This window comes from Ctenopharyngodon idella, chromosome 6 (genome assembly GCF_019924925.1).
Source record: "Ctenopharyngodon idella isolate HZGC_01 chromosome 6, HZGC01, whole genome shotgun sequence".
In the NCBI taxonomy this organism is placed as follows: domain Eukaryota; kingdom Metazoa; phylum Chordata; class Actinopteri; order Cypriniformes; family Xenocyprididae; genus Ctenopharyngodon; species Ctenopharyngodon idella.
This window is the reverse complement of record NC_067225.1, coordinates 31,530,205-31,554,454: the sequence shown is the minus strand read 5'-3', so window position 1 is coordinate 31,554,454 and position 24,250 is coordinate 31,530,205. Positions and strand designations below refer to the sequence as shown.

The following is a 24,250-nucleotide window of genomic DNA, read 5'->3' as shown; positions in this document are numbered from 1 at the left end:
CCGCTGGGTTAAAACATCCCAATCACTGGGTTTGTCCATTTTCAACCCAACTTGGGTTGTTTTTAACCCAGCATTTTTTAGAGTGTAGGTATTTCTTATGGGTCAGTAAAATCAATGTCTGATCAGGCCATTCTGCCTTAAATTAAAATATCATCATGTGTCTTTCTATGAATTATATGATTGTTGAGTAAAAGTGTTGCTTAAAACAATGTTATATAAAAGTACACTATCAAATGCTGGGTTAAAAACAACCCAAGTAGGGTTGAAAATGGACAAACCCAGTGGTTGGGTTAAATGTTTGCCCAACTTGCTGGCTAGTTTTATTTAACCCAACTATTGACTGTATTTCTTGCTTAAAATGAACCCAAAATATGTTGGAAATGAACGTTTATTTATAAGTTTAATGAATAATAATTAAACAATAAACATGTATTAAATTGCTTATTAATAAATGTTCACCTTTTGATTATTATTATTATTGTTGCCTCTAGTAATTATGTGTCTGATTTTTAATTTCCAACCTATTTTGGGTTCATTTTAAGCCAGACATATAGTCATTTTTAAACAATAGTTGAGTTAAATTGAACTACCCAGCACATTAGGCAAACATTCAACCCAACTGCTGGGTTTGTCCATTTTCAACCCAACTTGGGTTGTTTTTAACCCAGCATTTTTATTTAACATTTCCTTCATAACTCACAGACTACTTTAGGTAAAAGAAATGTATGTATTTGCTAAATTAATATAATAAATTATTACAAATAAATGTTTACATAAAAAATAACATGGATATCTAATATTTAATTAGGAAGTAAGAATATAATTTTTTAAAAACACTTGGATTTTTATTATATTATTGTATACTATTAACCAACTTTATTTCAAATAAGAACTCACTTCAAAGTCATAATATCATTGATTTATAACTGACGAAATTTACTGTGTTAAAATTGTCCCATTATATTTGCTGCAGTCCCCTATGGAAAAACGAGTGTCTTGTTTCCCTTTTGAATGAACACTGATATCAGAAAAGATTTTTATTGACTCAAAATTCTGATCATAATGAGGAATGTGACTTTATTTCAGCAGGAGTGAAGGCCCTTATTGTGAATGACTGAAGTAATGGCGTACCGGATCCTACTTAATTGGAGAATCTGGATGTTGGTTCCACTGGCTCTGGATCATCTCACTCATGCTGAAGATCTGAAGCCCACCAGATGGCCTCTTTACACTCAGAAGCCGCTGGTTCTCGTCTGGAACGCCCCGACAGAAGACTGCAGGCCTCGCCACAAAGTCAATTTCCAGCTTGATCAGTTTCAGATCGTGTCGTCTCCTAATGAGGGCTTCACCAAGCAGAACCTCACCATCTTCTCCAAAGACCGTCTGGGCTTGTATCCACACTTTGAGCACGGTATCGCCATCAATGGTGGACTACCGCAGATTGCCAGCCTCACGCATCACCAAGAGAAGATGCCAGAGGGAATTGAGAAGTACATTCGTGACCCGTTCGCACGAGGTCTGGCTGTCATCGACTGGGATGAGTGGCGTCCACTGTGGATACGTAATTGGGAAGCCAAACACATATACAAGAACCAGTCACTTCGCTTAGTGACCCAGAAAAACCCGAACTGGAATTTTAGTCAGATAAACAGAGTGGCCCAGCAGGAGTTTGAGATGTCCAGCCGCAAATTCATGCTAGAGACGTTGCGGCTGGCCAAAAGCTTGCGTCCCAACCAGCTGTGGGGCTTCTACCTCTTTCCTGACTGCTACAACCACGACTATCGCAACAGCTTGGATCACTACACGGGCCGCTGCCCGGATGTTGAGGTGGCCCGGAACGACCAGCTGAAGTGGCTGTGGACTGAAAGCACAGCCCTGTTTCCTTCAATATACATGGGCTCTGTGTTGCGTTCAACATCCTTCGGGCGGCAGTTTGTCCGAAACCGGGTGAAAGAGGGAATGAGATTGGCATCAGTGGGAGAGGGACTTGCACGTCCTGTTTTTGTCTACAGCCGCCCTACTTATGCCAATGAGCTGGAATTGCTGACAGAGGTGAGTTTGTAGAAATTAACTTGATTTGCATTGTCAAAAAAAAAAAAAACTTTCAGCTTATTGGGTTTGCTGGATTGACCTTTCACTAACCCTGCACCAACAGACGGCAACAGACACTTCGTCTGGTTTTGGCAGATCAGGGTGTTACCCCTGTCGGAGTCTGTTGGAGCTTGTTTTCACCCATTAAACATGCTGAATCAGCGTTAGAATATCTGAGAATTGACGTGCTGTAATCTGGTGACTGTTGGCGTTGGTCTGCGTCTGTCGATGCAGTGTGAATTGACCTTTATAGAACATTACTTAGGAATAAACTGAAGATTTTGGTAAGCAGTGTGATTTTCTGCTAAATTCCAGAACCACCAAAAGTGGTAAAAATGTACTGGATATTATTCCTATATAGGCTGGAATTAAGTGTTGCATTGCAAAGCATTTTTATTAGGTAATTTTTTTCGGAGAAATGTTAAAGTCCCTCTGTAGTAAAGAATTTTATCCCTTAAAACTCCTCTTTGATCACCAAAATGACACATTTAAAGTTTTTTCCTGTGAAAAAAATTTCTTCATGCCTTAAAATAGCTTGAATGTAACTCTACACCCTTGCCTCATTTAGTAAACGTGGGTTAATGAATGTGCAAATTAGCCCCACCTCCACTCGCTCACGCCAGCTCAGAGATCCACTCGGTCAACTTACTGAGGTAAACGCTGCACAATGGTATCGCTCTTTACAACATCGGACACATAGCGGTAATTAAAGGGTTAGTTTACCCAAAAATGAAAATTCTGTCATTAATTACTCACCCTCATGTCGTTCCACACCCATAAGACCTTCATTCATCTTCGGAACACAAATTAAGATATTTTTGATAAAATCCAATGGCTCAGTGAGGCCTCCATTGACAGCAAGATAATTAACACTTTCAGTGCCCAGAAAGGTACTAAAGACATATTTAAAACAGTTCATGTGACTACAGTGGTTCAACCGACGAGAATACTTTTTGTGCGCAAAAAAACCCCAAAATAACGACTTTATTGAAAAATATCTAGTGATGGGTGATTTCAAAACACTGCTTCATGAAGCTTCGAAGCTTTATGAGTCTTTTGTTTCGAATCAGTGGTTCGGCGCGTGTATCAAACTGCCAAAGTCACGCCCCCCAATGGTGAACCCTTGAAATTTCGAAACACTCATGACGAAACAAAGCCTCGTTTACTGAAATCGCGTGCCTTTGGCAGTTTGATACACACTCCGAACCACTGTGAATGTTGATTAATTAACAATTAATCAATTAACATTAAATTTGTACTTTTACATTTATACATGCATTTATCCAAAAAAAAAAAAAAAAACTTTTACAATATTATAATATTTATTTACATTTACAATATTTTCTTACATTTGTTTAAAGGGGGCTTGAACTGATTGAACTGATGACCAGTTTATTTGGGAATTACAGTTTTATCCAAGATTTGTAAAAGTGCATGGGAACAACATTTTACCATAGTTTGGGATCATTTCTGTGAAAGTTCATTTAAACTTATCCAAAGACACAGATTTAAAGCAAAAGCAACAGTTACTAAGGTAGCAGTGCTCAGTAACATTTGCAAAGAGCCAATTAAAGTTATGTAAAATCACTACAACTAACCTTTGACATGTAACAGAATGTGTGGAAATGAAGGTTGACCTTAAAGGACAAAATATTCCATTCAGCTGCCAGTGACTCTCCATTCTGTTTGTTCAGTTGCCAAAGGGATGTCTTCTGAATGTCTGCAAATGTTTATTCTATTGTGTACGTTAGTAAAGTTCACATGCCCAACTAAAAGATCTTGAGGTTTTATGCACAACAAAAAACATCTTTAAAACAAGATCTGTTCATAAAAATTTTAAAAGTTATAGGACTTAAAGGTGAACTGTGTACTTTTTTTTTGTTTTTTTTTTTTTGTTAAAATACTTTCTTCTATAGTTTAATATGCAGAGACAACTATATGATTCATCCGAAAATGTGACTCTGTGGTGCTTTCATAACATTGCTCTGTTTATTTGAGCTGTTTTATTGAGTTTGTGGTCTTTGTGTGGTTTATCACAAAGCTCTTTCTTGAATTATCTTTGCTCTTTATCTCTGTATGTGTTTGTGTGCAGTGGAACAGGAAGGGTGCTAGTCATGTTTTCAGTGCCAACACCCACCACACCATATGATTTCATAGATTGTTTCCCAGACGCTGTTACAGAATTGTACCCATTCATTATTTGTGGCCTCAACGCACAGCTTTTAAATGAGCTAAATTAATTCTTTTAAAAATGTCCAAGATCCAATCACTGATTCCCTTATGTGTGTTTGTGCAGACAGATTTGGTGTCCACCATTGGAGAAAGTGTGGCCCTGGGCGCAGCTGGTATCGTGCTCTGGGGCGATGCCACATATGCCAGCAGCAATGTAAGCATTCACACATCACATTAAATCTTATTTTAATCATTAATACTAGTACTTTTTAAGTGGTTTCTATTGATAATAGTAACTGTAACAAAGTTAAAGGCTCAGGGGAGGAGGTGGGAACGTTCAACATTATTTCATTCACAAAATAAACATAAAAAACAAAATGAAAGTAAAGCTAAACGAAAACAAAACAACAACATAAAGTCCAGGTCTGGTGCTCTCTCTCCTTGCACTGTCGTCACTCTTCCTTTTATCATTCCGGAGCTCCTCCGTGGGATTTGACACTCATTAACACTCTCGCCACCGGCCTCGCTCCGTTCCCAAAGCTCTCGGCCCCGCCCTGCTTGCCACAATGATAATTATTATTTTGCTAATGGTGCTTCTGTTGTTCATATTAACATTATATATCATATTTGTTATGCAAATGTCTAAAGCCAGATTTATACTTTTGCCTGGCTCTGCAGCGCGAGCCTCCGCTGACTGTGGGCGCTCCTCCCCAAACGGACGAGGCATTTATACTCGACTCGCTCGCCGTTGTACTATTCTTTTTAACTAAATTAAACAACAATCTCTTAAATATTTTCTAATTTCATTAAACATTTATATTTAATTTCATGAACATTTTTATTAAACATGGAACTTTATTTTCATTAAAAAGCCTTATTTCTGCAATTGTAGGTTCATTTTGTAAATGTATGCAATTCATTTGGACAAGTGCAAACTGGGTGCCTGACTGTGAGATTCTGGTACACACGTACCTGCTCGGCCAGAATCGGCTCGAAGTCGTGCATCTTCGGATGCAGAGCCACGTGCAAAGTTACAAAAATTGCCGTGCACACCGTTACGCGAAATGGGTTCACGTGCACTTCTTCCGGAGCCACGATGACGCCATTTTTGCCGTGACTTGCAGACACGTCGAGTATAAATCAGGCTTCAGGCCTCTAAATGATCAACATGATCAAAACTTATATGTATAATTTTAGTATAATTGTAAAAGTGTCCAACTTCAGTTTGTGGTTCACGTGTCTTTTTGCTGTGAAAACTTTACTGATTTTTATAAAGTAAATGTAAGACTGATGTTTATATTGTTTTATTTTTTTAAGATGAACACTTGCTGGACTGAAGCAACTTAAGTTTACTTGATTATCCATACATAATTTTTTATTTATTTATGTGAGTATCAAATATGATCATCAGGCTTTTGAGGAGTGTTTATTTGTTCATCTCTCAATCATCATTTTATTGCATTATATTATATGTTTCCACAATAAAAAATACAGAGCTTTGATCATAAAACTAAGCATTTACATATCATCTTACTAAAACGTGTCATTGGGAGATGTAGAGTGACAACTGAAATATATAACCATTTTATGTAAGTAGTCTGTTATATATGACAAGCTATCGAAAGTTCATCTTACTTTATGACTATATAAATAACATATGCACCAAATTGCTCATTTTGGGCATCTGAATGAAATTATTATTTAATCTAAAGGTTCAATTTTTCTAAATATTGTTATGTCAAGCTTTAGATGGTTTAGGATTAGTGATTTAATCTAATTTAAATTTAGGGAACTCCTAACCCTAAGGTGCTTTGGCACATAAGTTGTCCTGCGACGATTGTGCTACAGTCATGAATGATTTCTGTGCTGGAATTGAACAACTTTTTTGTAGACGGGTGTGTTTTTACCTTTAGATGCTAGCAACCACATTGCAGCAACACAAAAATGCCTATAACACCTTAGCAACACCCTGGAAACCACCCACAACACCCTAGCAGCTGTATAATAACACATTAAAGTGCCTGCAACACCTGCCTAGCAATGCCCTGCCAAGCACCCATCAACATGGCAGTGAGTTGTGCATGGTACACTTTTTTTCAGAAAATGTAGAAATCTAGTTTGACATAATTTCTGTCTCTTTATTATTTTCTTCATTCAGGCCAGTTGTTCCAGTATAAACCAGTTCTTGCGGGGTCCACTGGGACGATACCTCCTCAACGTCTCCACAGCAGCTGAGGAGTGCAGTCACTTCCTGTGCAGTTTCCACGGCCGGTGTCTGCGCAGACATCCGGACACGGACACGTATCTCCATCTTGACCCACAGACGCACACAATAGTTGGCCAGGGGAGTGAACTGCATGTGAAGGGAGAAGTGAGCGTGGAAGAGCGACGGCGGATGATTGAAGACTTTCAGTGCCAGTGTTATAGCGGGTATCAGGGCGAGAGATGTGACATTGAGGACCCTCTTCAGCAGCGGGGAGACGGACATGCACTAAAAGCAATATGGATCCTTCTCAGTCCGTTGCTGCTTCATTTACTGACATGAACACACCTCAACTGGCACTGGTTTTCTTGCATATGAAATGTTTCACTGCTTTGTCGCTCCAAATGCTGTTCTGAAAAGGTCTTTCATGAAGTCATGTGGGTGAGCTTGAAATTGAAACAAAATTGAAAAACACAGGAAACTCGAAGTTCCTTGGAGTTTAAATAAGCACTTTTGTTTGTTGCCACACGTTACTCACACACAATTTGAGTCAGATGTAGGATATTGTGCAACAGGACAATTTATGAGAAGACATTTTATCCAAAAATCAGATAGTTTAGTCTTGATTTGAGTCATCGATCAAACAATTTGAACAGGTGGACATCTGTTTATGTGTCCGTCTGAATTTAAGGCTTGCGACTATAAAGATGCTGGTTATGTAACACTAGGGTGCAAATGTCAAATGTAGTTAAGCATATACACAAGTATGATTTTAATAGGTGGAACTAGTGGATTTGAGCAAGCCTTAAAGGAACAGTTCCACCTGAAATGAAAATTCTGTCATTATTTACTTAATATTAAAGAGGCCATATGATGCTATTTAATGTTTTCCTTTTCCTTTAGTGTGTAATGTATCTGTTTGTGCTCGTTTAAGATCTGCAAAGTTACAAAGCTCATAGTCTCCCACAACAAGGATCTATTCTAAAAGAGAACATTGCTCCAGACCAATGCATTGATCTAAGTCCAGATATTGCTTCTGCAAACGTCTACGTCACAATTTGAAATATTGTATCATGCCCGCCCCAAGACAACTACAGGCAATTGTAATGTAGTCGGCATGTTGCGGCGTTCTGATGTTGGTTCGATCGATCTGCATGATCATCTGCATTTTCAGAATCTGACTCTGTCTCGAACTGATACTGTATAAATTGACGACATTATTAACTGTGTTTACAACAGAGTGCAACAATCGGGTTCTGGAAGTAAAAACTCCATTCATTTTCTCCATAGGGAAATTAATCTTGAATGATAACTTTTAAACCTTTAAAGGCCACCTTACTGTGAGCTACGAGGTTGTTAATCAATGGTATTTGCTTCTTTTGAAGCCATCCGCACACTTTATTTTTTAAATAATCGTATTTAACAGCAGAATTCCTAGTGAAAAACTACATTACCCATGTAAACTAGCTCTTTAGCTCCGCCCACTCCCATGAAGCACTGAGGTAATCAAGAGTCGATCTCTCGAAGTTCTCAAAATATTTAAATATTTGTGTGTATATATATATATATATATATATATATGCATATATTGCAATAAAATATTGTTTTTTATATATATGCATATATATATATTGTTTTTTTTAATATATATATATATCAACATTTGTACATGAGAAGTTTTAAAGTTTTTTTATTTGATTGTGCTGTTCGCAATGCTTCATGGGATTGTAGTTCTTTCCCTCACTAAAGCCGCTAAGTTCACAGTCTTGTACCTTTGTGATTTTGTCTGATTTTCCCAAACTGTTTTTGCTTTAAATCAAGGTTTGTAATGTTATGATTCAACTATCTAATTGGCTTGGTTCAAGGCTTATAACTCTTTAACAAAGACTTTTTTAAATCCCTATGGGAAAAATGAATGGAAAAAATACATCCGGAACCAACGCTGCTGAAAATTGGGGTGGGAACTGTTGCACTCTATTGCTTTAGAAGCCTTGGAAGCTGAAGCTTGCGATTATGATAAGGGGGGTTATATTTCCGACACTCTTGAGATGTTTGGCCAATCAGAATGCACAAACTGGTGTGGTGAGAAATCGAGTCCCCCCAGGAATCGGGTCTCCTTTAGGGACCCGAGTGATCCCATTGGTTCAACAAACTTTTAATGGGTAGTATTTTTAGCACGTGATTATAATTCCTGCAAAATCACATTATGATTTATATCGTTTAAAATGTGTTATAATGACCATTAATGTCTTTTAAATTACATGGTTCATATACTAGTATATAACTGAAGCTAAGTTGTGAAATCAAGCATTTCTCGTTCTTACTGTTTTTAACTTTTGATCAGGCATTACAGTCTGGGTCCTAAAGGAGACTCGATTCCTGGAGGGGGTGGCAATAATGCTGCAATAATCTACAGTTTGTGAAAAATAATGTGTTTTTTGAACATTAAAGCATGTTAACTGTTCAAACAAACAAACAAAAAAAACCTTTTAAAATAGCATCATATGGCCTCTTTAAATTTAATAATCATTTATATTTCAGTCTTTTCCTGAATGACTCAAAAAGACTTGGTATATAGTGCATAAGTTGTGCGAACCACTTTTAATAATTGTTAAGATGAGACTACTTGTGCTGGAAATGTGGACACATGTCGTGCAATGATGCTTATGCTGGCTGACCTGAGTTTGAATCTGGTTCATATGTCATTTCCTGATCACAACCCGTTTCCCATCCTGTCCTATAAGGCAAATCCCCTTAAAATAAATAAAGAAGATGCTACTCAAGAACTGACAGTTATATTTATATCCTGTTATTTAAAAATATTTTGCAACTTTGGATTACATCCTCTTCATATTTCCTGTTTCATGGACTAATTTAACGTGCCAAATCAGCATTTATGCAGACTTTTTTGCTTCGTTCAGCATCTCTGTCAGTGTTGTAGAGCTGATTGTTATGGTTATGAGAGTTATGTGACAGCTCTCATATTCACAAGCACTGGACTGTGAGAGAAACATTTGCATTGCATCTTTGAATTGTGACATTATTGTGAATTAGATTTTCTGAAATTGTGATGCACAGAGTAACAGTACTTGATCAAAATGTTTTCTGCTTTTGATTAAATAAGTTTGACTGGTAACATTGTGCATTCATTTTAAAGAGTGTTAATTTCTTTTCACAGTTATTGCTGCATCATACTTCATCAAGTTCACACTTCACAGTGACCATTCAGTGTTTCTCAGTTAGTGGAACTCTTTTTGAGAAAAAGAAGTAAACCCTCGGATCCTCTCAGCACAAGGACCATCCCAAATTACAGGGTTTACAAACCACAAAGTTATATTTGTTGCTTTTAACTCTGTGAACATTAACTCAAAATAGACATTTACCAGTATGAAGCAATATGAAATATGGCATGTTTGTTAAATCTTTAATCACTCTGGAAATGACTTCAGTAGTTCAGCTGCTTTGCATGCAGCTGTGGTGTTACTCACAAATTTAACACTTGGTTCCTCATTTGTTAATTTTAGCTTTTTGCATGTATAAAGGATGTTTTTCGTGAGTATCAAGAGAAGATATCAAAATGGCTTCCTTGATTTAGAGAATTTAAGTCATTATCTTGAAAAGCTTTTACCCACATGACCATAAATGACACGTCATCTGCACGGAAATTGAACAATTATAACTTTATTACTGTGGTTCAGAAATGTTTCCCTTAAAAAGTACTATAGTGGTACCATAGTACAGTGATGGTAGTAATATTTTGATATTTACCATGGCACTAAATGATTATATTTATGTGGTATGCTTTACAAGGTATTTCAAATATATAACCCAATATATGATATTGCTGTGGTATTGTAATCATATATGTTTTTATTAGTAGGTACAGCATTTTGAGTCTCATCCTTAAAAAGGCATTAAAATTGAATGTCTTATATGTTCTACCTGAAATAGTCCTATGTAAGATATATGTGATAAAAAAATCTAGAAAGTACCATTGTACTACCATGTTTTGCCCTCGATACCATGACAATACTCTGATATTTATATTTATATTAAAATCGACGTTGTACGGGCAGACGTGAACGCGTCCTGTGTGAACGTACATACGCTCCTCTTTAAACCCCGCCCTCTTTTCCCATTGGTTAGACAGGAGACTTAACAAGGAAAGATCACGAGTGAAGCTGACAGTATTTGTCATTTCGTGACAGTGATTCATAAGGATTTACTGAATAAGTAAGTACGATTTATGTCCATATATATATGAATGTGTGTAATGTATAAACAGCGTCAGAATGTACATTCTCAGTGTTCGACGGTTTTCTTGCGTAAAGTCATGGTTCCTCTTTTTAACCCATCCGCTGTTTAAAACAGTCATAGTTCTGCCCCAGAAAGTCACGATCATTCTTCTAATTATCATAACCATCTAAACACAACTTGCCAATTGCGTGTATTTAACTTAAAGTTTTGTGTAAGTTACCATGGTAACCAACACTAACATAAAAATACCATGTTAATACTATGCTTTTTTGGACATGTTGCTGTGGTACCCTTAAAAAAATCTCGATGGTAATACTGTGGTACTTCAAAATATACCATGGTACTAAAATTCATGTAAAACGATGGTGGTAAAAGAGTACTTTTTAGTACTTTTGGTTTTGTCAGGATATTTTTGATGGTAAATGAATATATATATTCTTTTTGTTGTTGTATGTTGTTTATTTTATGTATTGTCTTGCTTTATATATATATATAAAGCAAGTAATATTCATATATGTGATATATGAATATTACATATGTGTTGATACTACGGTACAGTAAATATATATATATATATATATATATATATTACAGACGCAGGGTCCAAACAAAAAAGCAAGACAATACATAATATTAATAATATTATAATAATATTATGGTAGTTGATTAATATGATTTTATATATATATATACACACACACACACACACATGTGTATATATATATATATATATATATACATATATATACATATATATATATATATATATATATATATATATATATATATATATATATATAATGTGTGTGTATATATATATATATATATATATATATATATATATATATATATATAAAATCATATTAATCAACTACCATAATATTATTATAATATTATTAATATTATGTATTGTCTTGCTTTTTTGTTTGGACCCTGCGTCTGTAATATATATATATATATTTACTGTACCGTAGTATCAACACATATGTAATATTCATATATCACATATATATATATATATATATATATATATAACGTGCCCAAGATGTTAATAATGTTAAAGAATAATGTTAATAATTTTTACTTTGTAAGTAATTGTCATAGTTACCATCTCATCTATGTGTTTGCCTCTGTTTCCTGATGAAATGAAAAATCATGTACATTATAAAGTCACGTTTCAGGGGAAAGGTCTACACACACACACACACACACACACACACACACACACACACACACACACACTCTTAATTTCGTGTTTCCTGAAGTGGATGATTATTATGGATAATGAGTTGTTCAGGATAAAGTATACCTTTGTTCAAAAAAATTGCCTCTCATCACTGAAATTACCTTTTGAAATTAGACTGTAGCTCGGCTTCATTTCCATTTAAATTGCTTCGGCTCATGTAACATCAGGTGTGGAGCTGGATGCTAAACGTTCAATGTTCCCGTCACTGCAGGTCCAACGTGTCACCTTTTCCAGGGATGGACGAGCTCGGACGTCGAACGTATCCTCTGCTGGTGTTCGCCATCTGTTTTGCGTCGGTTCTCGGCCGTCCCCCGATCTCATCTCCTCTCCTCACCCATTTTCCATTTTTTTCCGTATGGAACGCGCCGACGGAGCGCTGCATGTCTCAATTTGGGGTCGAGCTGGACTTGAGCGTCTTTGACATCGTTGCCAACCCCGACCAGACCTTTATGGGCAACAACATCACTATTTTCTACTCGAGTAAGTTGGGAGAGTATCCTTACTATGGCCTTGGCGGTGAACCGGTGTATGGAGGTGTTCCTCAGAACGCCAGCCTGAACCAGCACCTTCAGAAGGCCGATGGCGACCTGCGGACAGACATCCCAGATCGTGACTTTCACGGGCTGGCCGTCGTCGACTGGGAAAAGTGGAGGCCCTTGTGGGAACGTAACTGGGACACTAAAGAAGTGTACTGGAAGGGCTCCAGGAAGTTAGCGAAAGCCAAACATCCTAGCTGGAATCCGGAACAGATAGAAAGGGAAGCTGTGCAGGAATTCGAGAGTGCTTCACAGGCCTTTATGGAGGAGACTTTAAAACTGGGCCGCAGAGAGCGTCCTGGAGGATTATGGGGGTTTTATGGCTTCCCCGGCTGCTATAATTATCAGTACAAGAAGAACGGCACGTATACGGGTGAGTGTCCTGCTCTGGAGATGAAAAGGAATGATAAACTAGACTGGCTGTGGAACGTCAGCTCGGCCCTGTACCCTGATATCTATCTGGATCTGGGGCTCCGGGGCCGTGGTCAGGATATATTGCTGTACAGCCGGCATCGGATCCTGGAGGCCATGAGGGTGAGGGAACACACCTCCCGTCGCCCTCTGCCCGTCTTCCCCTATGCCAGGATCGCCTACACTTACTCCATGGTGTTTCTCTCACAGGTCAGCACAGTTGATCTATGAATAAAAATTAAAGGGTTAAAATATATAATTGATCGAAAATGTGGTTCATATGTCACTCGTTTGTGTTTTCAGGAGGACTTGGTGCACACTATTGGTGAGAGCGTCGCTCTGGGAGCTTCTGGTATCGTGCTGTGGGGCAATGGAAACTACTCCAAAACGAAGGTCGGAATGATTAATACAGAAATCACTCACTTCTGCTAACACCACCTGTGTCAGATGTGCTGAAGGAAATCCAATACTTGCTTCTTACTCATTTTGGGGTGATGATTCCAAAGATAGTGCCTGTTTTGCTCTAGCACGTCACACTTTCTCACAAAATACACTTCCATTCATAAGTTTTTTAACTTTTTAAAATGTTTTTAAAAGAAGTCTCTTCTGCTCACCAAGACTACATTTATTTGATCCAAAATACAGCAAAAAGAGCAATTTTGTGAAATATTTTTTACAGTTTAAAATAACCGTTTTCTATTTTAGTATACTTTAAAGTGTAATTTATTCCTGTGATCAAAGCTGAATTTTCAGCATCATTACTCCAGTCTTCAGTGTCACATGATCCTTCAGAAATCATTCTAATATGCTGATTTGCTGCTCAAGAAACATTTATTATTATCAATGTTGAAAACAGTTTTCAACACAATTTTTTCAGGATTCTTTGATGAGTAGAAAGTTCAAAAGAACAACTTTTATCTGAAAGCTTTTGTAACATTATAAATGTCTTTACTTGCACTTTTGATCAATTTAATGCATCCTTGCATAAAAGCATTAATTTCTTAAAAATCTTACTGGCCCTGAACTTTTGAACGATAGTGTATGTGTATTTCGTAGCATTTTCATAAGGTGAAGATGTCTTGTATAATCCCTTAATCACCAGAAATACTGCCACAAAGACTTGATTCCAATCGTCCTCTGAACCAGGTTACAGCTATTTGTTCAATTCTTAGCCAATTTTCCCATGTATGACATTATTTTAAGCCTAATCCTGATTTTAAGGTTAGAATTATTGCCAATGACAGAAGAAAATGCAAACATGACCCAGATGTTTTCTGCTACACCTGTGGGTGTTTTACTACATACAAACAGTGACAGAAAAATTTCAGATTTTGTGAAAAAAAAAAAAAAAAAAAAAAAAAAATCTATTTATAAACTTTATGTAAAGTTCTTTTGCGGAACCAAAAATGGTTCTTCTATAGCATCACTGCGAAAACCCCCTTTTGGAACCTGTGTAGGGAAACTTCTGCTGTAGGTGCCGTCACACTAGATTTGTTCTGTCCACTCTTGTGAACTCATGAGAGCAATACGCATTCATGTCAAGCAGTAATTTACAGCATTCGTATACACTTGTCAAACAAATGCTTTTGGGAAGTTGAAATCCTATGTTGCAACATGCTTTACTCCATCTAAAACTTTTTTAAACAGCATTTTAATTGCTTTTTGTTTTATAATTATTAGGCTTCACCAAATATTAATTGAATATAAATTATATTAAAATATTAATATACGTTAAATAATTAAACATAAATTCTTAATTAAATTATTGACTCATTAAATTATATATCATTACAATTTAAATAATTTAATAATTAAAAAATAAAGTATAGGTTATTTTAAATGAACTAGTGAAATAATTAAAAATAATGAAAAGCAAATACCATACCTAAGATACACACTTTCCGTTACACATTCATCTAATTTTTAACCTAAAATATTGATGTTGATAAAAGCTACAGCTTACAGCCACAGTACACTTTAAATAAAAAAATAAAGTTTCCAAAAGAGGGTTTTCACAGCGATGCCATAGAAGAACCATGTTTGGTTCCCAAAAGAGCATTTCAGTGAACAGTTCTTAAAAGAATCACTTTTTCTTAGTGTGAAGAACTGAAGAACCTTTTTCTATTTTAAAGAATCTCTTGTGCATTTGAAAGGTTCTATGAATGTTAAAGGTTCTTTTTGGAACCATCAATGCCAATAGATGATGATGATGATGAAATTTATTGTCAAACAAAGTCTGAAATTTGTCTTGCATTTACAGCAGGTTCAAGCACAATTACAAGAAAAACATTATCACACAGACAAGACCTTACAATACATTAAAAAAAACAAAACAAAAAAAACATTCAGGGCTCCAGCTACAGATTAAATTTTTTTTAAAGGCTTATTCAGCTCCAATACAGCTTGGTGTACAAAGGAGCTCCTTAATCTAATCCGATTATATCTTGGAACCTTATACCGTCGATTAGATGGCAAAAGTACAAATTCATTATACAACACATGATTTGGTTCAGAGACAATATTATTAGCTAACCTTATAAGGTTTTTGTGATAAGATGATTCATATTCTTATAGAATGCAACAGCCGGAAACCATAGGAAAATTCATTTTGAAAGATAACTTAAAGACAGACCTACTGTGAACTACGAGGTTGATAACTGATTGTACTTGCTTCAGCTTTATTTCAGCTTATTTTTAAAATAATCGTTTTTAACAGCTGAATTCCTGGTGAAAAACTACATTACCCATGATGCTGTACAGAAATTGACATCAATGAGAGAGTCGAAAAAAGCAACACTCCATCTTACTCCCATGAAGCACTGCGAATGACATAATCGAGTCGATCTCTCTACACTCTTAAAATACTTAAATGTTTGTATATATTTTTGCAATAAACTAAAAATATGTTTTTGTATGTATAATCAACATTTGTAAATGAGTAGTATTATATTTCTCCATAGCTTTTAATTTGATTATGCTATTCGCAATTCTTCATGGGATTGTAGTTCTTTCCCTGACTAAAGCCGTTAAGTTCACAGTCTTGTACCTTTGCCTTTTTAGTCCAATTTTCAGAAACTTTTTTGCTTCAAATCAAAGTCTGTAATGTTATTATTCACCTCGTAGCTGATTGGCTTGGTTCATGGCTTATAACTCTTTTTAAAAAATCCCTATGGGAAAAATGAATTTAAAAAAATACTTCCGAATACTTTTAAGAGTGCAGAAACTCACATACATGCACACATAAACATATCCAATGACTGTGTCCTCTCCATATCCCTTCTGTGCAGAAAGACTGTGTATTGGTTCGGGACTACCTGGACAACACTCTTGGCCGTTACATCGTGAATGTGACAGTGGCCGCGTCTCTCTGCAGCCAGACCGTGTGCTCGTCCCGGGGTCGGTGTGTCAGACGAGACCCGAGCGGCACGGCTTACCTGCATCTGGATCCAGCAGCATGGTCCATCGTTCCCAGAGCAGCGCTGCCTGGGCCCGTGACCACGGGTCCATCTTATGTAGCTCACAGGAGGTTGAGGACGGCTGAAGATGAAACAAGAGGATTCACAGCCCGTTTTAGGTGCCAGTGTTTCCCAGGCTGGGAAGGAGACCAATGTCAGAAACCAGTGCCTGTAGAGACTTTTACATGACAGAAATTATACTGCGGTGGTTAAAGCTCAGGGCGGGTCACCTGAAGTTTGCTGGGTTAACAAATACAACCCATCACCACTGTGCACTTGACTTTCCAGGGCGACTATCACTTTACCAAAGTACTTGATGAAATGTGTGCTAAATGACTATGTGCTTTCATACTTGCTAGCTAAACTTTATAAAATATGAGTTTATAAAAATCAAGGTGAAGTTTACTTCAAATATATGCAAAACCCTGAGAATATGCAAATGATCTATTGATCTAATTAATATAAACCAAAAATGATTCATAAACAGCATTAAAAATCAAATAAATGATTTAAATCTATATGGAATAAACTATTTTGACAAATTATGTCACATCAACAGGTCTACATCTTTTCTTGTTTTCTTTTATGATTGCATTTTTATAGGGTTTTATTACCTAAAGTCTGTTATACAAATAGTTATGCATGCAAGGTTAAGAATTATTGAATTTACATGTTTAATTTAAAATACTCAAACAGAAAAGCCATTACCTGGTTGCTGAATTTTTACCTTTAGTAGATACTAGACTTGCATTTTCTGATGGAAATACCAGTGACTTTGAAGCAGAAACAATAGAGTTAAAATCAGGTTTTATTTTTTGGCTGTAGTCGTTAGTTATATGCAAAAGAAATGCACATCAGAGCCGCTTTGTTGCACTTTACACTCGGCGAGCATCTTCTTTTAAATCAAAACTGTGTTTGACACCATCTTTGTAGTGTAAAAACGGCTCTAGATGAATAAATGCATGCAAGAAACAAAAGACTAATCACAATTTAGTATGCAGATAATTGCAAAAATATTACAATTTAGCCAATATTATAACAACATCATTATTGTTGCATAGATTTTGAATGCAGAACTTGCTAACAATGTAAATCAGTGGAACACATTAAATCAAAATGAAGTTTTGTGGATTTTATTCCATGTCTGTTATATCTGGGGCCAGTTGCGTAAACAGCCATTAAGTTATGACTGTGACCAGCTAGCACTTAGTTAGGGGTAATCATGACTAACTTGTAAGACTGGTCTTTGTGGTTTATGTAACCGGCCCCTGAGCTCATTTTAATGCTAGTGTGCACCTAAATTTGACAAAACCAACTTTAATCAGATATATGCATTTAAAATGCATCTTTCTTTTCTGGGAAAACAAACATTGCAAATTCATAAGTAAATTTTGTCCAATAAAACGCTCTCTAGTTTGAGTCTGCCCCGCCCACTTATCTATATAAATGATCAGTTGCTCCGCCCCCTATTCCCACCTGATCTGACCAACGTAGCTTAAAGGCTGTTGGTTATTTATTTATTTATTTATTTATTATTTTTTTTAATTAGACGGATGCCTTTGATATATATCCAGAACAAATTTTCTGTTCCAGTATGAAATACATCAGCAAAGGAAAGAGAACTAAATTAATTTCAGAAAACTGTGACACACAATGTTTGAGGAATATAAATAACGTTACAATACAGATCAGAAAGCTTCATATAAAGGTAAGATTTTTTTGGACGTTGTTTTTGTTGTCCATCATGTCACTGTAAGAGAAAAGCAACATAAACTGTCTGGAATCATACACTCTATAGGGCCACTAGAGGGCAGAAGAAGCACACTGTTAAGTGTACTGTGATGGCTGTGGTAAAATCCCGCTCAAAACACTTCAAATGTTGTGTGAAGGCAACAAGCATGAAAGACTTGTTTAATTCTAATTGTCTGGGCTAGAAACACTCAGTTAACTTATAGCGTGAATCATGATGAACGTATAGTTTTGATCAGATGTGTTTGTCTATGATGGTCTCTAGAAATGGCTTTGTTTTTGTATGACATCGATTTGTTCAACCGAACGTGTAGGCCTCGTTATTATGTATTTAAACGTGTACTTTGAATATTCATAACATTTTGCTCATACTGTTGACAATTCCACTGACATTTTGAATGATCATGGTCACATTCCGATATTTTAGACCTTATTCAGAATATGTAGGTTAATTTCTCTTACAAAAAAGTACTGTGGTGATACCATGGTACAGTGATGATATCGTATGGTAATACTATGATAATTTGAAATATACCATGGTATATGGTACCCCAAGGAACTTCCAAGGCTACCATGGTACTACCATAGTATTATTAGCCTACTTTTTTGTAAGTGTTGTGAACTGACTCAGTTTCAGAGAGTGAACAGAAAGAAATCTTACTTTGCAATCATAGATGATAATAGTCATCTTCTTATCATTATTGCATTATCTTTGTGAAAATTGAAATAATTTTAAGCTGTTTGATTTGACCTTTGTAGGGTCAGAAAGACCTAGCACACTATGAAGTGTGTATTTCCCAGCTGAAATAGGCTACAGAATATTCATCTAATCAGCAATTTGACCAAAATAATTGAGTTATTAAGATTTTGGGGTCCATATCTCAGTAAATTGAACAAGGATGTAACCAAATGTAAAAGATGATTCAGTAATTGAAAAACACATGGACAGAAAAAAGTTAATTTAACATGAACTAACAACGTACAATACTTGTACATCATTTAATCATGTTAATTTCAGCATTTACTAATACATTTTTTAAGATCAAAAGTTGTATCTGATAACTTTAATGCACTGTGAACTAACATGAACATTTTATTAAGGTCAATAAATGCTGTAAAAATATTTTGCTCGTTGTTAGTTTATGTTAGTTAATGCATTAAGTAATGTTAACAAATGAAACCGTATTGTAAAGTGTTACCAAAGTTTATTTTCCTTATTTGGTGCATAAATATGTGCAATATTGTGCTTTTAAATAACTATTTAAATGTATTAAAATAAATGTTTTTATTTGTAATCTATACGAGTAATTGACTAATCATTTGGAATTCCTAAATAAATATCTGCTTAAGTTCATCTGAATCTAAACTAATGGACAATTTGGTTGTTGAGCGACTAGTCGACTTATCATCCTTTGCAACCCATAGAATGTGTTTGTCTTCAGACTGTTATTCAGTTGAACTACCCAATCCAAATGTCTTTTTCGTGGTTGATTGCCAGTAAAAATCACATTAGACAGAACCTACAAAAATGGCCGGGTCACTGATTAAGAGGAGAGAAACTTTACATTTCGGTCATTTTGGTCGGCGGCGCAGGCGAGAGAATTACCGAGATAAGGTAAACAAAGGCCGTTAAATTTAGGCTCACTTCCATTCCCCCAGAACTGATTGCATTGACCCAAAGTCACACATTTAGACAGATAAGCAGCCGCAGAGGATGATAATAGACGTCCCTTTGCAACTTTTGTGTTTTATCGGTCTCCAACCTGGAACAGCGGTCCCTTAAGACAGCTCGCCACAGTTTGAGAAAATGCTGCTTTTACAAGCAGTTTTGAAGCTGTAGTAGTAAAATTCTGCCTACTGAGATGTCTTCATCTGGTCAGTTTTTGAAGGTAGTGTAGATGTACACTACCGGTCAAAAGTATGGAATAATTAAAAATTCTCCAAGACTACATTGTAAAAACAGTAATGTTGTGAAATATGATTACAATTTAAAATAACTTGTTATATACTTCTTATTTTTCAGGTTTAGTTTGCCTCCTAATTTAGGAGGTAATGGACTTTGGGGAAAAAAAACTACATGATGAAATTCATAAACACCATTTACAGAAGTAAAGTGCATCATTTGGACTTTGTTTTGTTGCATACGTGCTGAAAACTTGACTGTCTTTCTCAGTAAGTGGAAATAAAGTGCAGCAAATATGAAACACATTTGTTTTTTCCCCCAAAACCAAATTGAACACGCATCCCATGATAGTTATGAATGGCATATTTTTGTTCCACTGGAGAAAAACTTTTGGAATGACAGGAGTGTAGGGTAGATATGACTCATTTCGACTGATTTAAATTTGGCATGTTTTGCAAACAACTTATTTAAAACTAAAGATCCTCATTTTCAGCAGCTATTACTTCAGTGTTCAGTGAGCACCAATAATAATCGATAAAAATGAGTAGAAATCAGCACATTTAAAATTATTTCTGAAGGATCAAGTGACACTGAAGATTGAAATACAATAGCTGATGAAAAATCAGCTTTTCCATCACAGAAATAAATTACATTTTAAAAAATATTTAAACAGAAAACACTTATTTTAAATTGTAATAGTATTTCACGATATTACTGTTTTACTGTATTTTTGATCAAATAAATGCAGCCTTGGTGATTTCTTTTTAAAAAACATATATTTTTTTAAAGAATTATTCCAAATTTCTGTTCGGTAGTGTCTATTTTGCTGTGTTTTGACCAAATTTTAAATTTTTTACTTCATCAGAATGGTACGAAACTTGGTAAAGGTTTTGGCACTTGCTATATGAATACAAAAATAGTCACACTTTTATTCCTTGCGGTCGTTTGAAATGAATGGGAGACAAATTTCATCTAATGGAAACTTTTGGTACTGCACCCAAACTAAATCTTACTGAAAGCTAATTTTTTGAGATATCAACCTCAAATTTCAAACACAACTTATTTAGATTTATAGCTTTAATTTTCTCACAGTTATAGAGTAAAATGTGCTTTGGAAAATATATATTTCATATAAAAATTGAAAATAGTATTTTTGTGCACTTTTCAACTTTTTTAAGTTCACTTTTTTCACTTCAGCAATAATCTGCCAAGTGTCGTCTTTAAAAAGAGAACAAACATAAATGCTCCAAAGCATTCAAGATTTATGTTTAATTTTAAGTCTGCTCAAAAAGTGAATAAAGGGATTATAACTACTGCATAAGTATAATTTAGTACCATAAAATCCCCTAAAAATACAAAAATATTAAATAAAAAACATTATTGAACTAAAATGTAGTATTCATTTTAGTTTTCATTTCAATGAAATAAAAAAAAAATCAGTAATTTTTGACCGCCACATGAAGATCACCAGAAGGTTAAAAATGGCATCTAATGGACAACAATCATAACCTTTGCAATTCAACAGACTTTACAGACTTCACATGTAAAAACAATAACTAAATCAGCATATTATCATCTCAAAAATATTGCAAGAATTAGATGCTTTGTCTCCTGTCAAGACTTAGAGAAACTTGTTCAGGCTTTCATCACCAGCTGGCCGTCCTCGGGTCCTTGCACTGGCTTCCAGTTGCATTTAGAATTGATTTTAAAGTACTGTTTCTTGTTTATAAATCACTCAATGGCCTAGGACCTCAATACATTGCAGATATGCTCATAGAATATAAACCTAACATTTCACTCAGATCATCAGGATCAAGTCACTTAGAAATACCAAGGGTTCACTCAAAGCAAGGAGAGTTTGCTTTGAGATGTTACGCAAGCTGCAGCTGGAACCAGCTTCCAGAAGAGATCAGATGTGCTCCACCAGTAGCCACATTCAAATCCAGACTCAAAACATATCTTTTTAGCTATGCATTTACTGATTGAGCACTGTGCTTTGTCTGAACTGTTTGCACTTTATTTTATACATATTATCTTTTTATTCTTTTAGTTCTTTTTCTTGTTTTTATTTAATTTTTAATGCATTTTATATCAATCTTTTATGTATCATCTTATTATTTCTGACTTTTAATGCTCTTTAAATCTTGCTGTCTGGTTGAAAGAGCTGGGAAAATTAGGAAGTAAGCATTTGTTATCCCTGGATGGAGCTCTGACAGAGTTAGTCCAGAAAGATTTGTCTGTAAGGGTACTGTTTAAACGCACAGCTACCTGACAAATATTTTTACAGTTATACCTCCGCGTGAGGAAGATCCATTTAGATCCTCTCTGATGGATAGATCTGTTTAGATCCACTCTGACGGACAACAGAAAACTCCCTGAAACTTCCTAACTCTTCCATCCAGATAGTGGTATTCTCTGTTTTTACTGTTATTTTTATTTCTTATGCATTGCATTTTTTTATTCTTATGTATTTGGTTCTTCTTTATGTAAAGCACTTTGAATTTACCATTGTGTATGAAATGTGCTATACAAATAAAATTGCCTTGCCTTAATTAAAGGTAAGATACCCATACCTTTTTTCTGCTTCTGTTCCTCCCATCTATTTTCTTTGGTGGTGTCGTGACCTGAGTCTCGTCCTCGGTCATGCTTTCCATTCCCCTGCTGTTTGGTGGTCTGGCGAGCGCCAGCATCATCTCACTCACTCACCGCTTTTTAATAAGCGGTTCGTCACGCACGGCCTCTGTCCTTCAGAAAGAGTGGGCACACGGATTGCATGCAGGGTGACTCTGTATTTGAGCAAGACTCTTTCTCCAGTCATTGCCTTTTGGAGTTGAGTTAAATGTTTTTGGGGTGATGTGTCTGCACGGCACTTAACGTTTGCTCTTTACCTCATTGGCCTGTAATGTTAGTTAAAGATATTCAATTAAGTTTGATGCTGTTGATTCCAGTGTATCTTGTAATATTGAATTATGACTTAAATTTCAGCCTTATAGTATTGCTCCAGAAGACTTGGTAAAATATGCATCACATTAAGTTTATTGGTTTGTTTATGCTAAAACTGTGTCATCCAAATGGATGTAAATTTTATATGCAATTCAAATACATGAATCCTAAATTTAGGCCTTTTTTTGAGTGATATAGCATACTAATCATCTGGATTTTATGGTGTTTAATTTCCCTTTTTGGAGCATTTATTAAAAAAAAACATTGCAGAAGCTCATTTGTATTGGTCATAAATATTTTTCTGCTGTAAACATTGAATGCAAAGTTTTGTTATGTACTTTTAAAGAAGAATTGCTATAAAATTTGCCAAAGAAGTACTTATTTTCCAGGTTTAGGAGGCAATGGGGAAAAAACTACATAATTCATAAGCACCATTTGCAGAACTAAAGTGCATAATTTGCTGAAAACTTTACTGTCTTTGTCAGTAAGTGGAAAAAAGAGCACCAAATATTAAATCATCCAATGCATTTGTTCCCACTCCCCCACCCCCACAAACCAAAGTTGAACATGCATCCCATCATAGTTATGAATGTCATATTTTTATTCCACAGGAAAAAAAAAAGAAAAATGGAATGAAAAGAGTGTAGGTAGATATGACTCATTTTGACTGATCAAATCTGGCATTTTTTGCCAAACCAACTTTTTTTTTTTTAACCAAAAGGACACAAAGTCTTTGTCAAACTTTGTCCAATCAGTCACCATGAACATGACTCGTCTCATGTGCCAACCGATCAAAAACACTTGATGAAACTCCAGTCAAATATACAATTAGCTCATTATAGCCATTTAAACATTAATATGCACATGCTGATATAATAATAACCCATTTACCCCCTCACTTACATGTATTAGTATTTCATTTGAAAACCTTCTTCTGTTTTTAAAAAAAAATTAATTTAAATAAGATTTTTGCTGTGCATTCACATAATCCAGTTCAGATGTTTTTTTCTTTATCTTTCAGCATTTACTCGCTACCAGTTTTGAATAAACATTTCTCTCTCTCTACACTAATCTGGCTAATAAATTGGATAGCGCAGGAGCAGTGTGTTTGGTATCGGAGCCGAGTCGCTTCACTGCCCATCGGGGCGCCTCGCCACAGAATTGGAGTGACACCGTGGTCACTTATTTGAAAGTGTGCACTTATTGCTCTCGCAACCACACTTTTTTATCTGCATGGAGGAGAGAGACTCTCTAATCATCCTTCAGAGAGTCTCTGACATCACA

At 35.6% G+C, this 24,250-nt stretch overlaps 2 protein-coding genes across 3 annotated transcripts in view; both read left to right on the top strand.

The window, feature by feature from the left end:
- hyal2a (hyaluronidase 2a) overlaps positions 1–7,345 on the top strand; it is an 8,384-nt gene extending 1,039 nt beyond the window's left edge. Inside the window, exons 2-4 of one of the 2 annotated variants that reach the window (XM_051897013.1) lie at positions 1,090–2,052; positions 4,388–4,477; positions 6,422–7,345. In XM_051897013.1, coding sequence (XP_051752973.1) covers positions 1,111–2,052; positions 4,388–4,477; positions 6,422–6,808 — 1,419 coding nt within the window. In that variant the 5' untranslated portion in view covers positions 1,090–1,110 and the 3' untranslated portion in view covers positions 6,809–7,345. Of the gene's footprint in view, positions 1–1,086; positions 2,053–4,387; positions 4,478–6,421 lie in introns of both variants that reach the window. The other variant, XM_051897012.1, reaches the window with a different exon arrangement.
- Positions 7,346–10,567: 3,222 nt separating this feature from the next.
- On the top strand, positions 10,568–16,927 carry hyal1 (hyaluronidase 1). Its single transcript, XM_051897014.1, has 4 exons — positions 10,568–10,699; positions 12,181–13,126; positions 13,220–13,309; positions 16,204–16,927. The coding sequence occupies exons 2-4, from the start codon at positions 12,206–12,208 to the stop codon at positions 16,558–16,560; spliced, it is 1,368 nt and encodes a 455-aa protein (XP_051752974.1). The 5' UTR covers positions 10,568–10,699; positions 12,181–12,205; the 3' UTR covers positions 16,561–16,927.
- The last annotated feature ends 7,323 nt before the right edge of the window (positions 16,928–24,250 follow it).

What these genes read in the sequence shown, in the direction of transcription:
- hyal1 (XM_051897014.1), top strand. Translation starts at nt 12,206, where the DNA reads ATGGACGAGCTCGGACGTCGAACGTATCCTCTGCTGGTGTTCGCCATC. An exon ending in CCATGGTGTTTCTCTCACAG is followed by an intron (nt 13,127 to 13,219) that starts GTCAGCACAGTT and finishes TTGTGTTTTCAG; the next exon opens with GAGGACTTGGTGCACACTAT. An exon ending in GAAACTACTCCAAAACGAAG is followed by an intron (nt 13,310 to 16,203) that starts GTCGGAATGATT and finishes CCTTCTGTGCAG; the next exon opens with AAAGACTGTGTATTGGTTCG.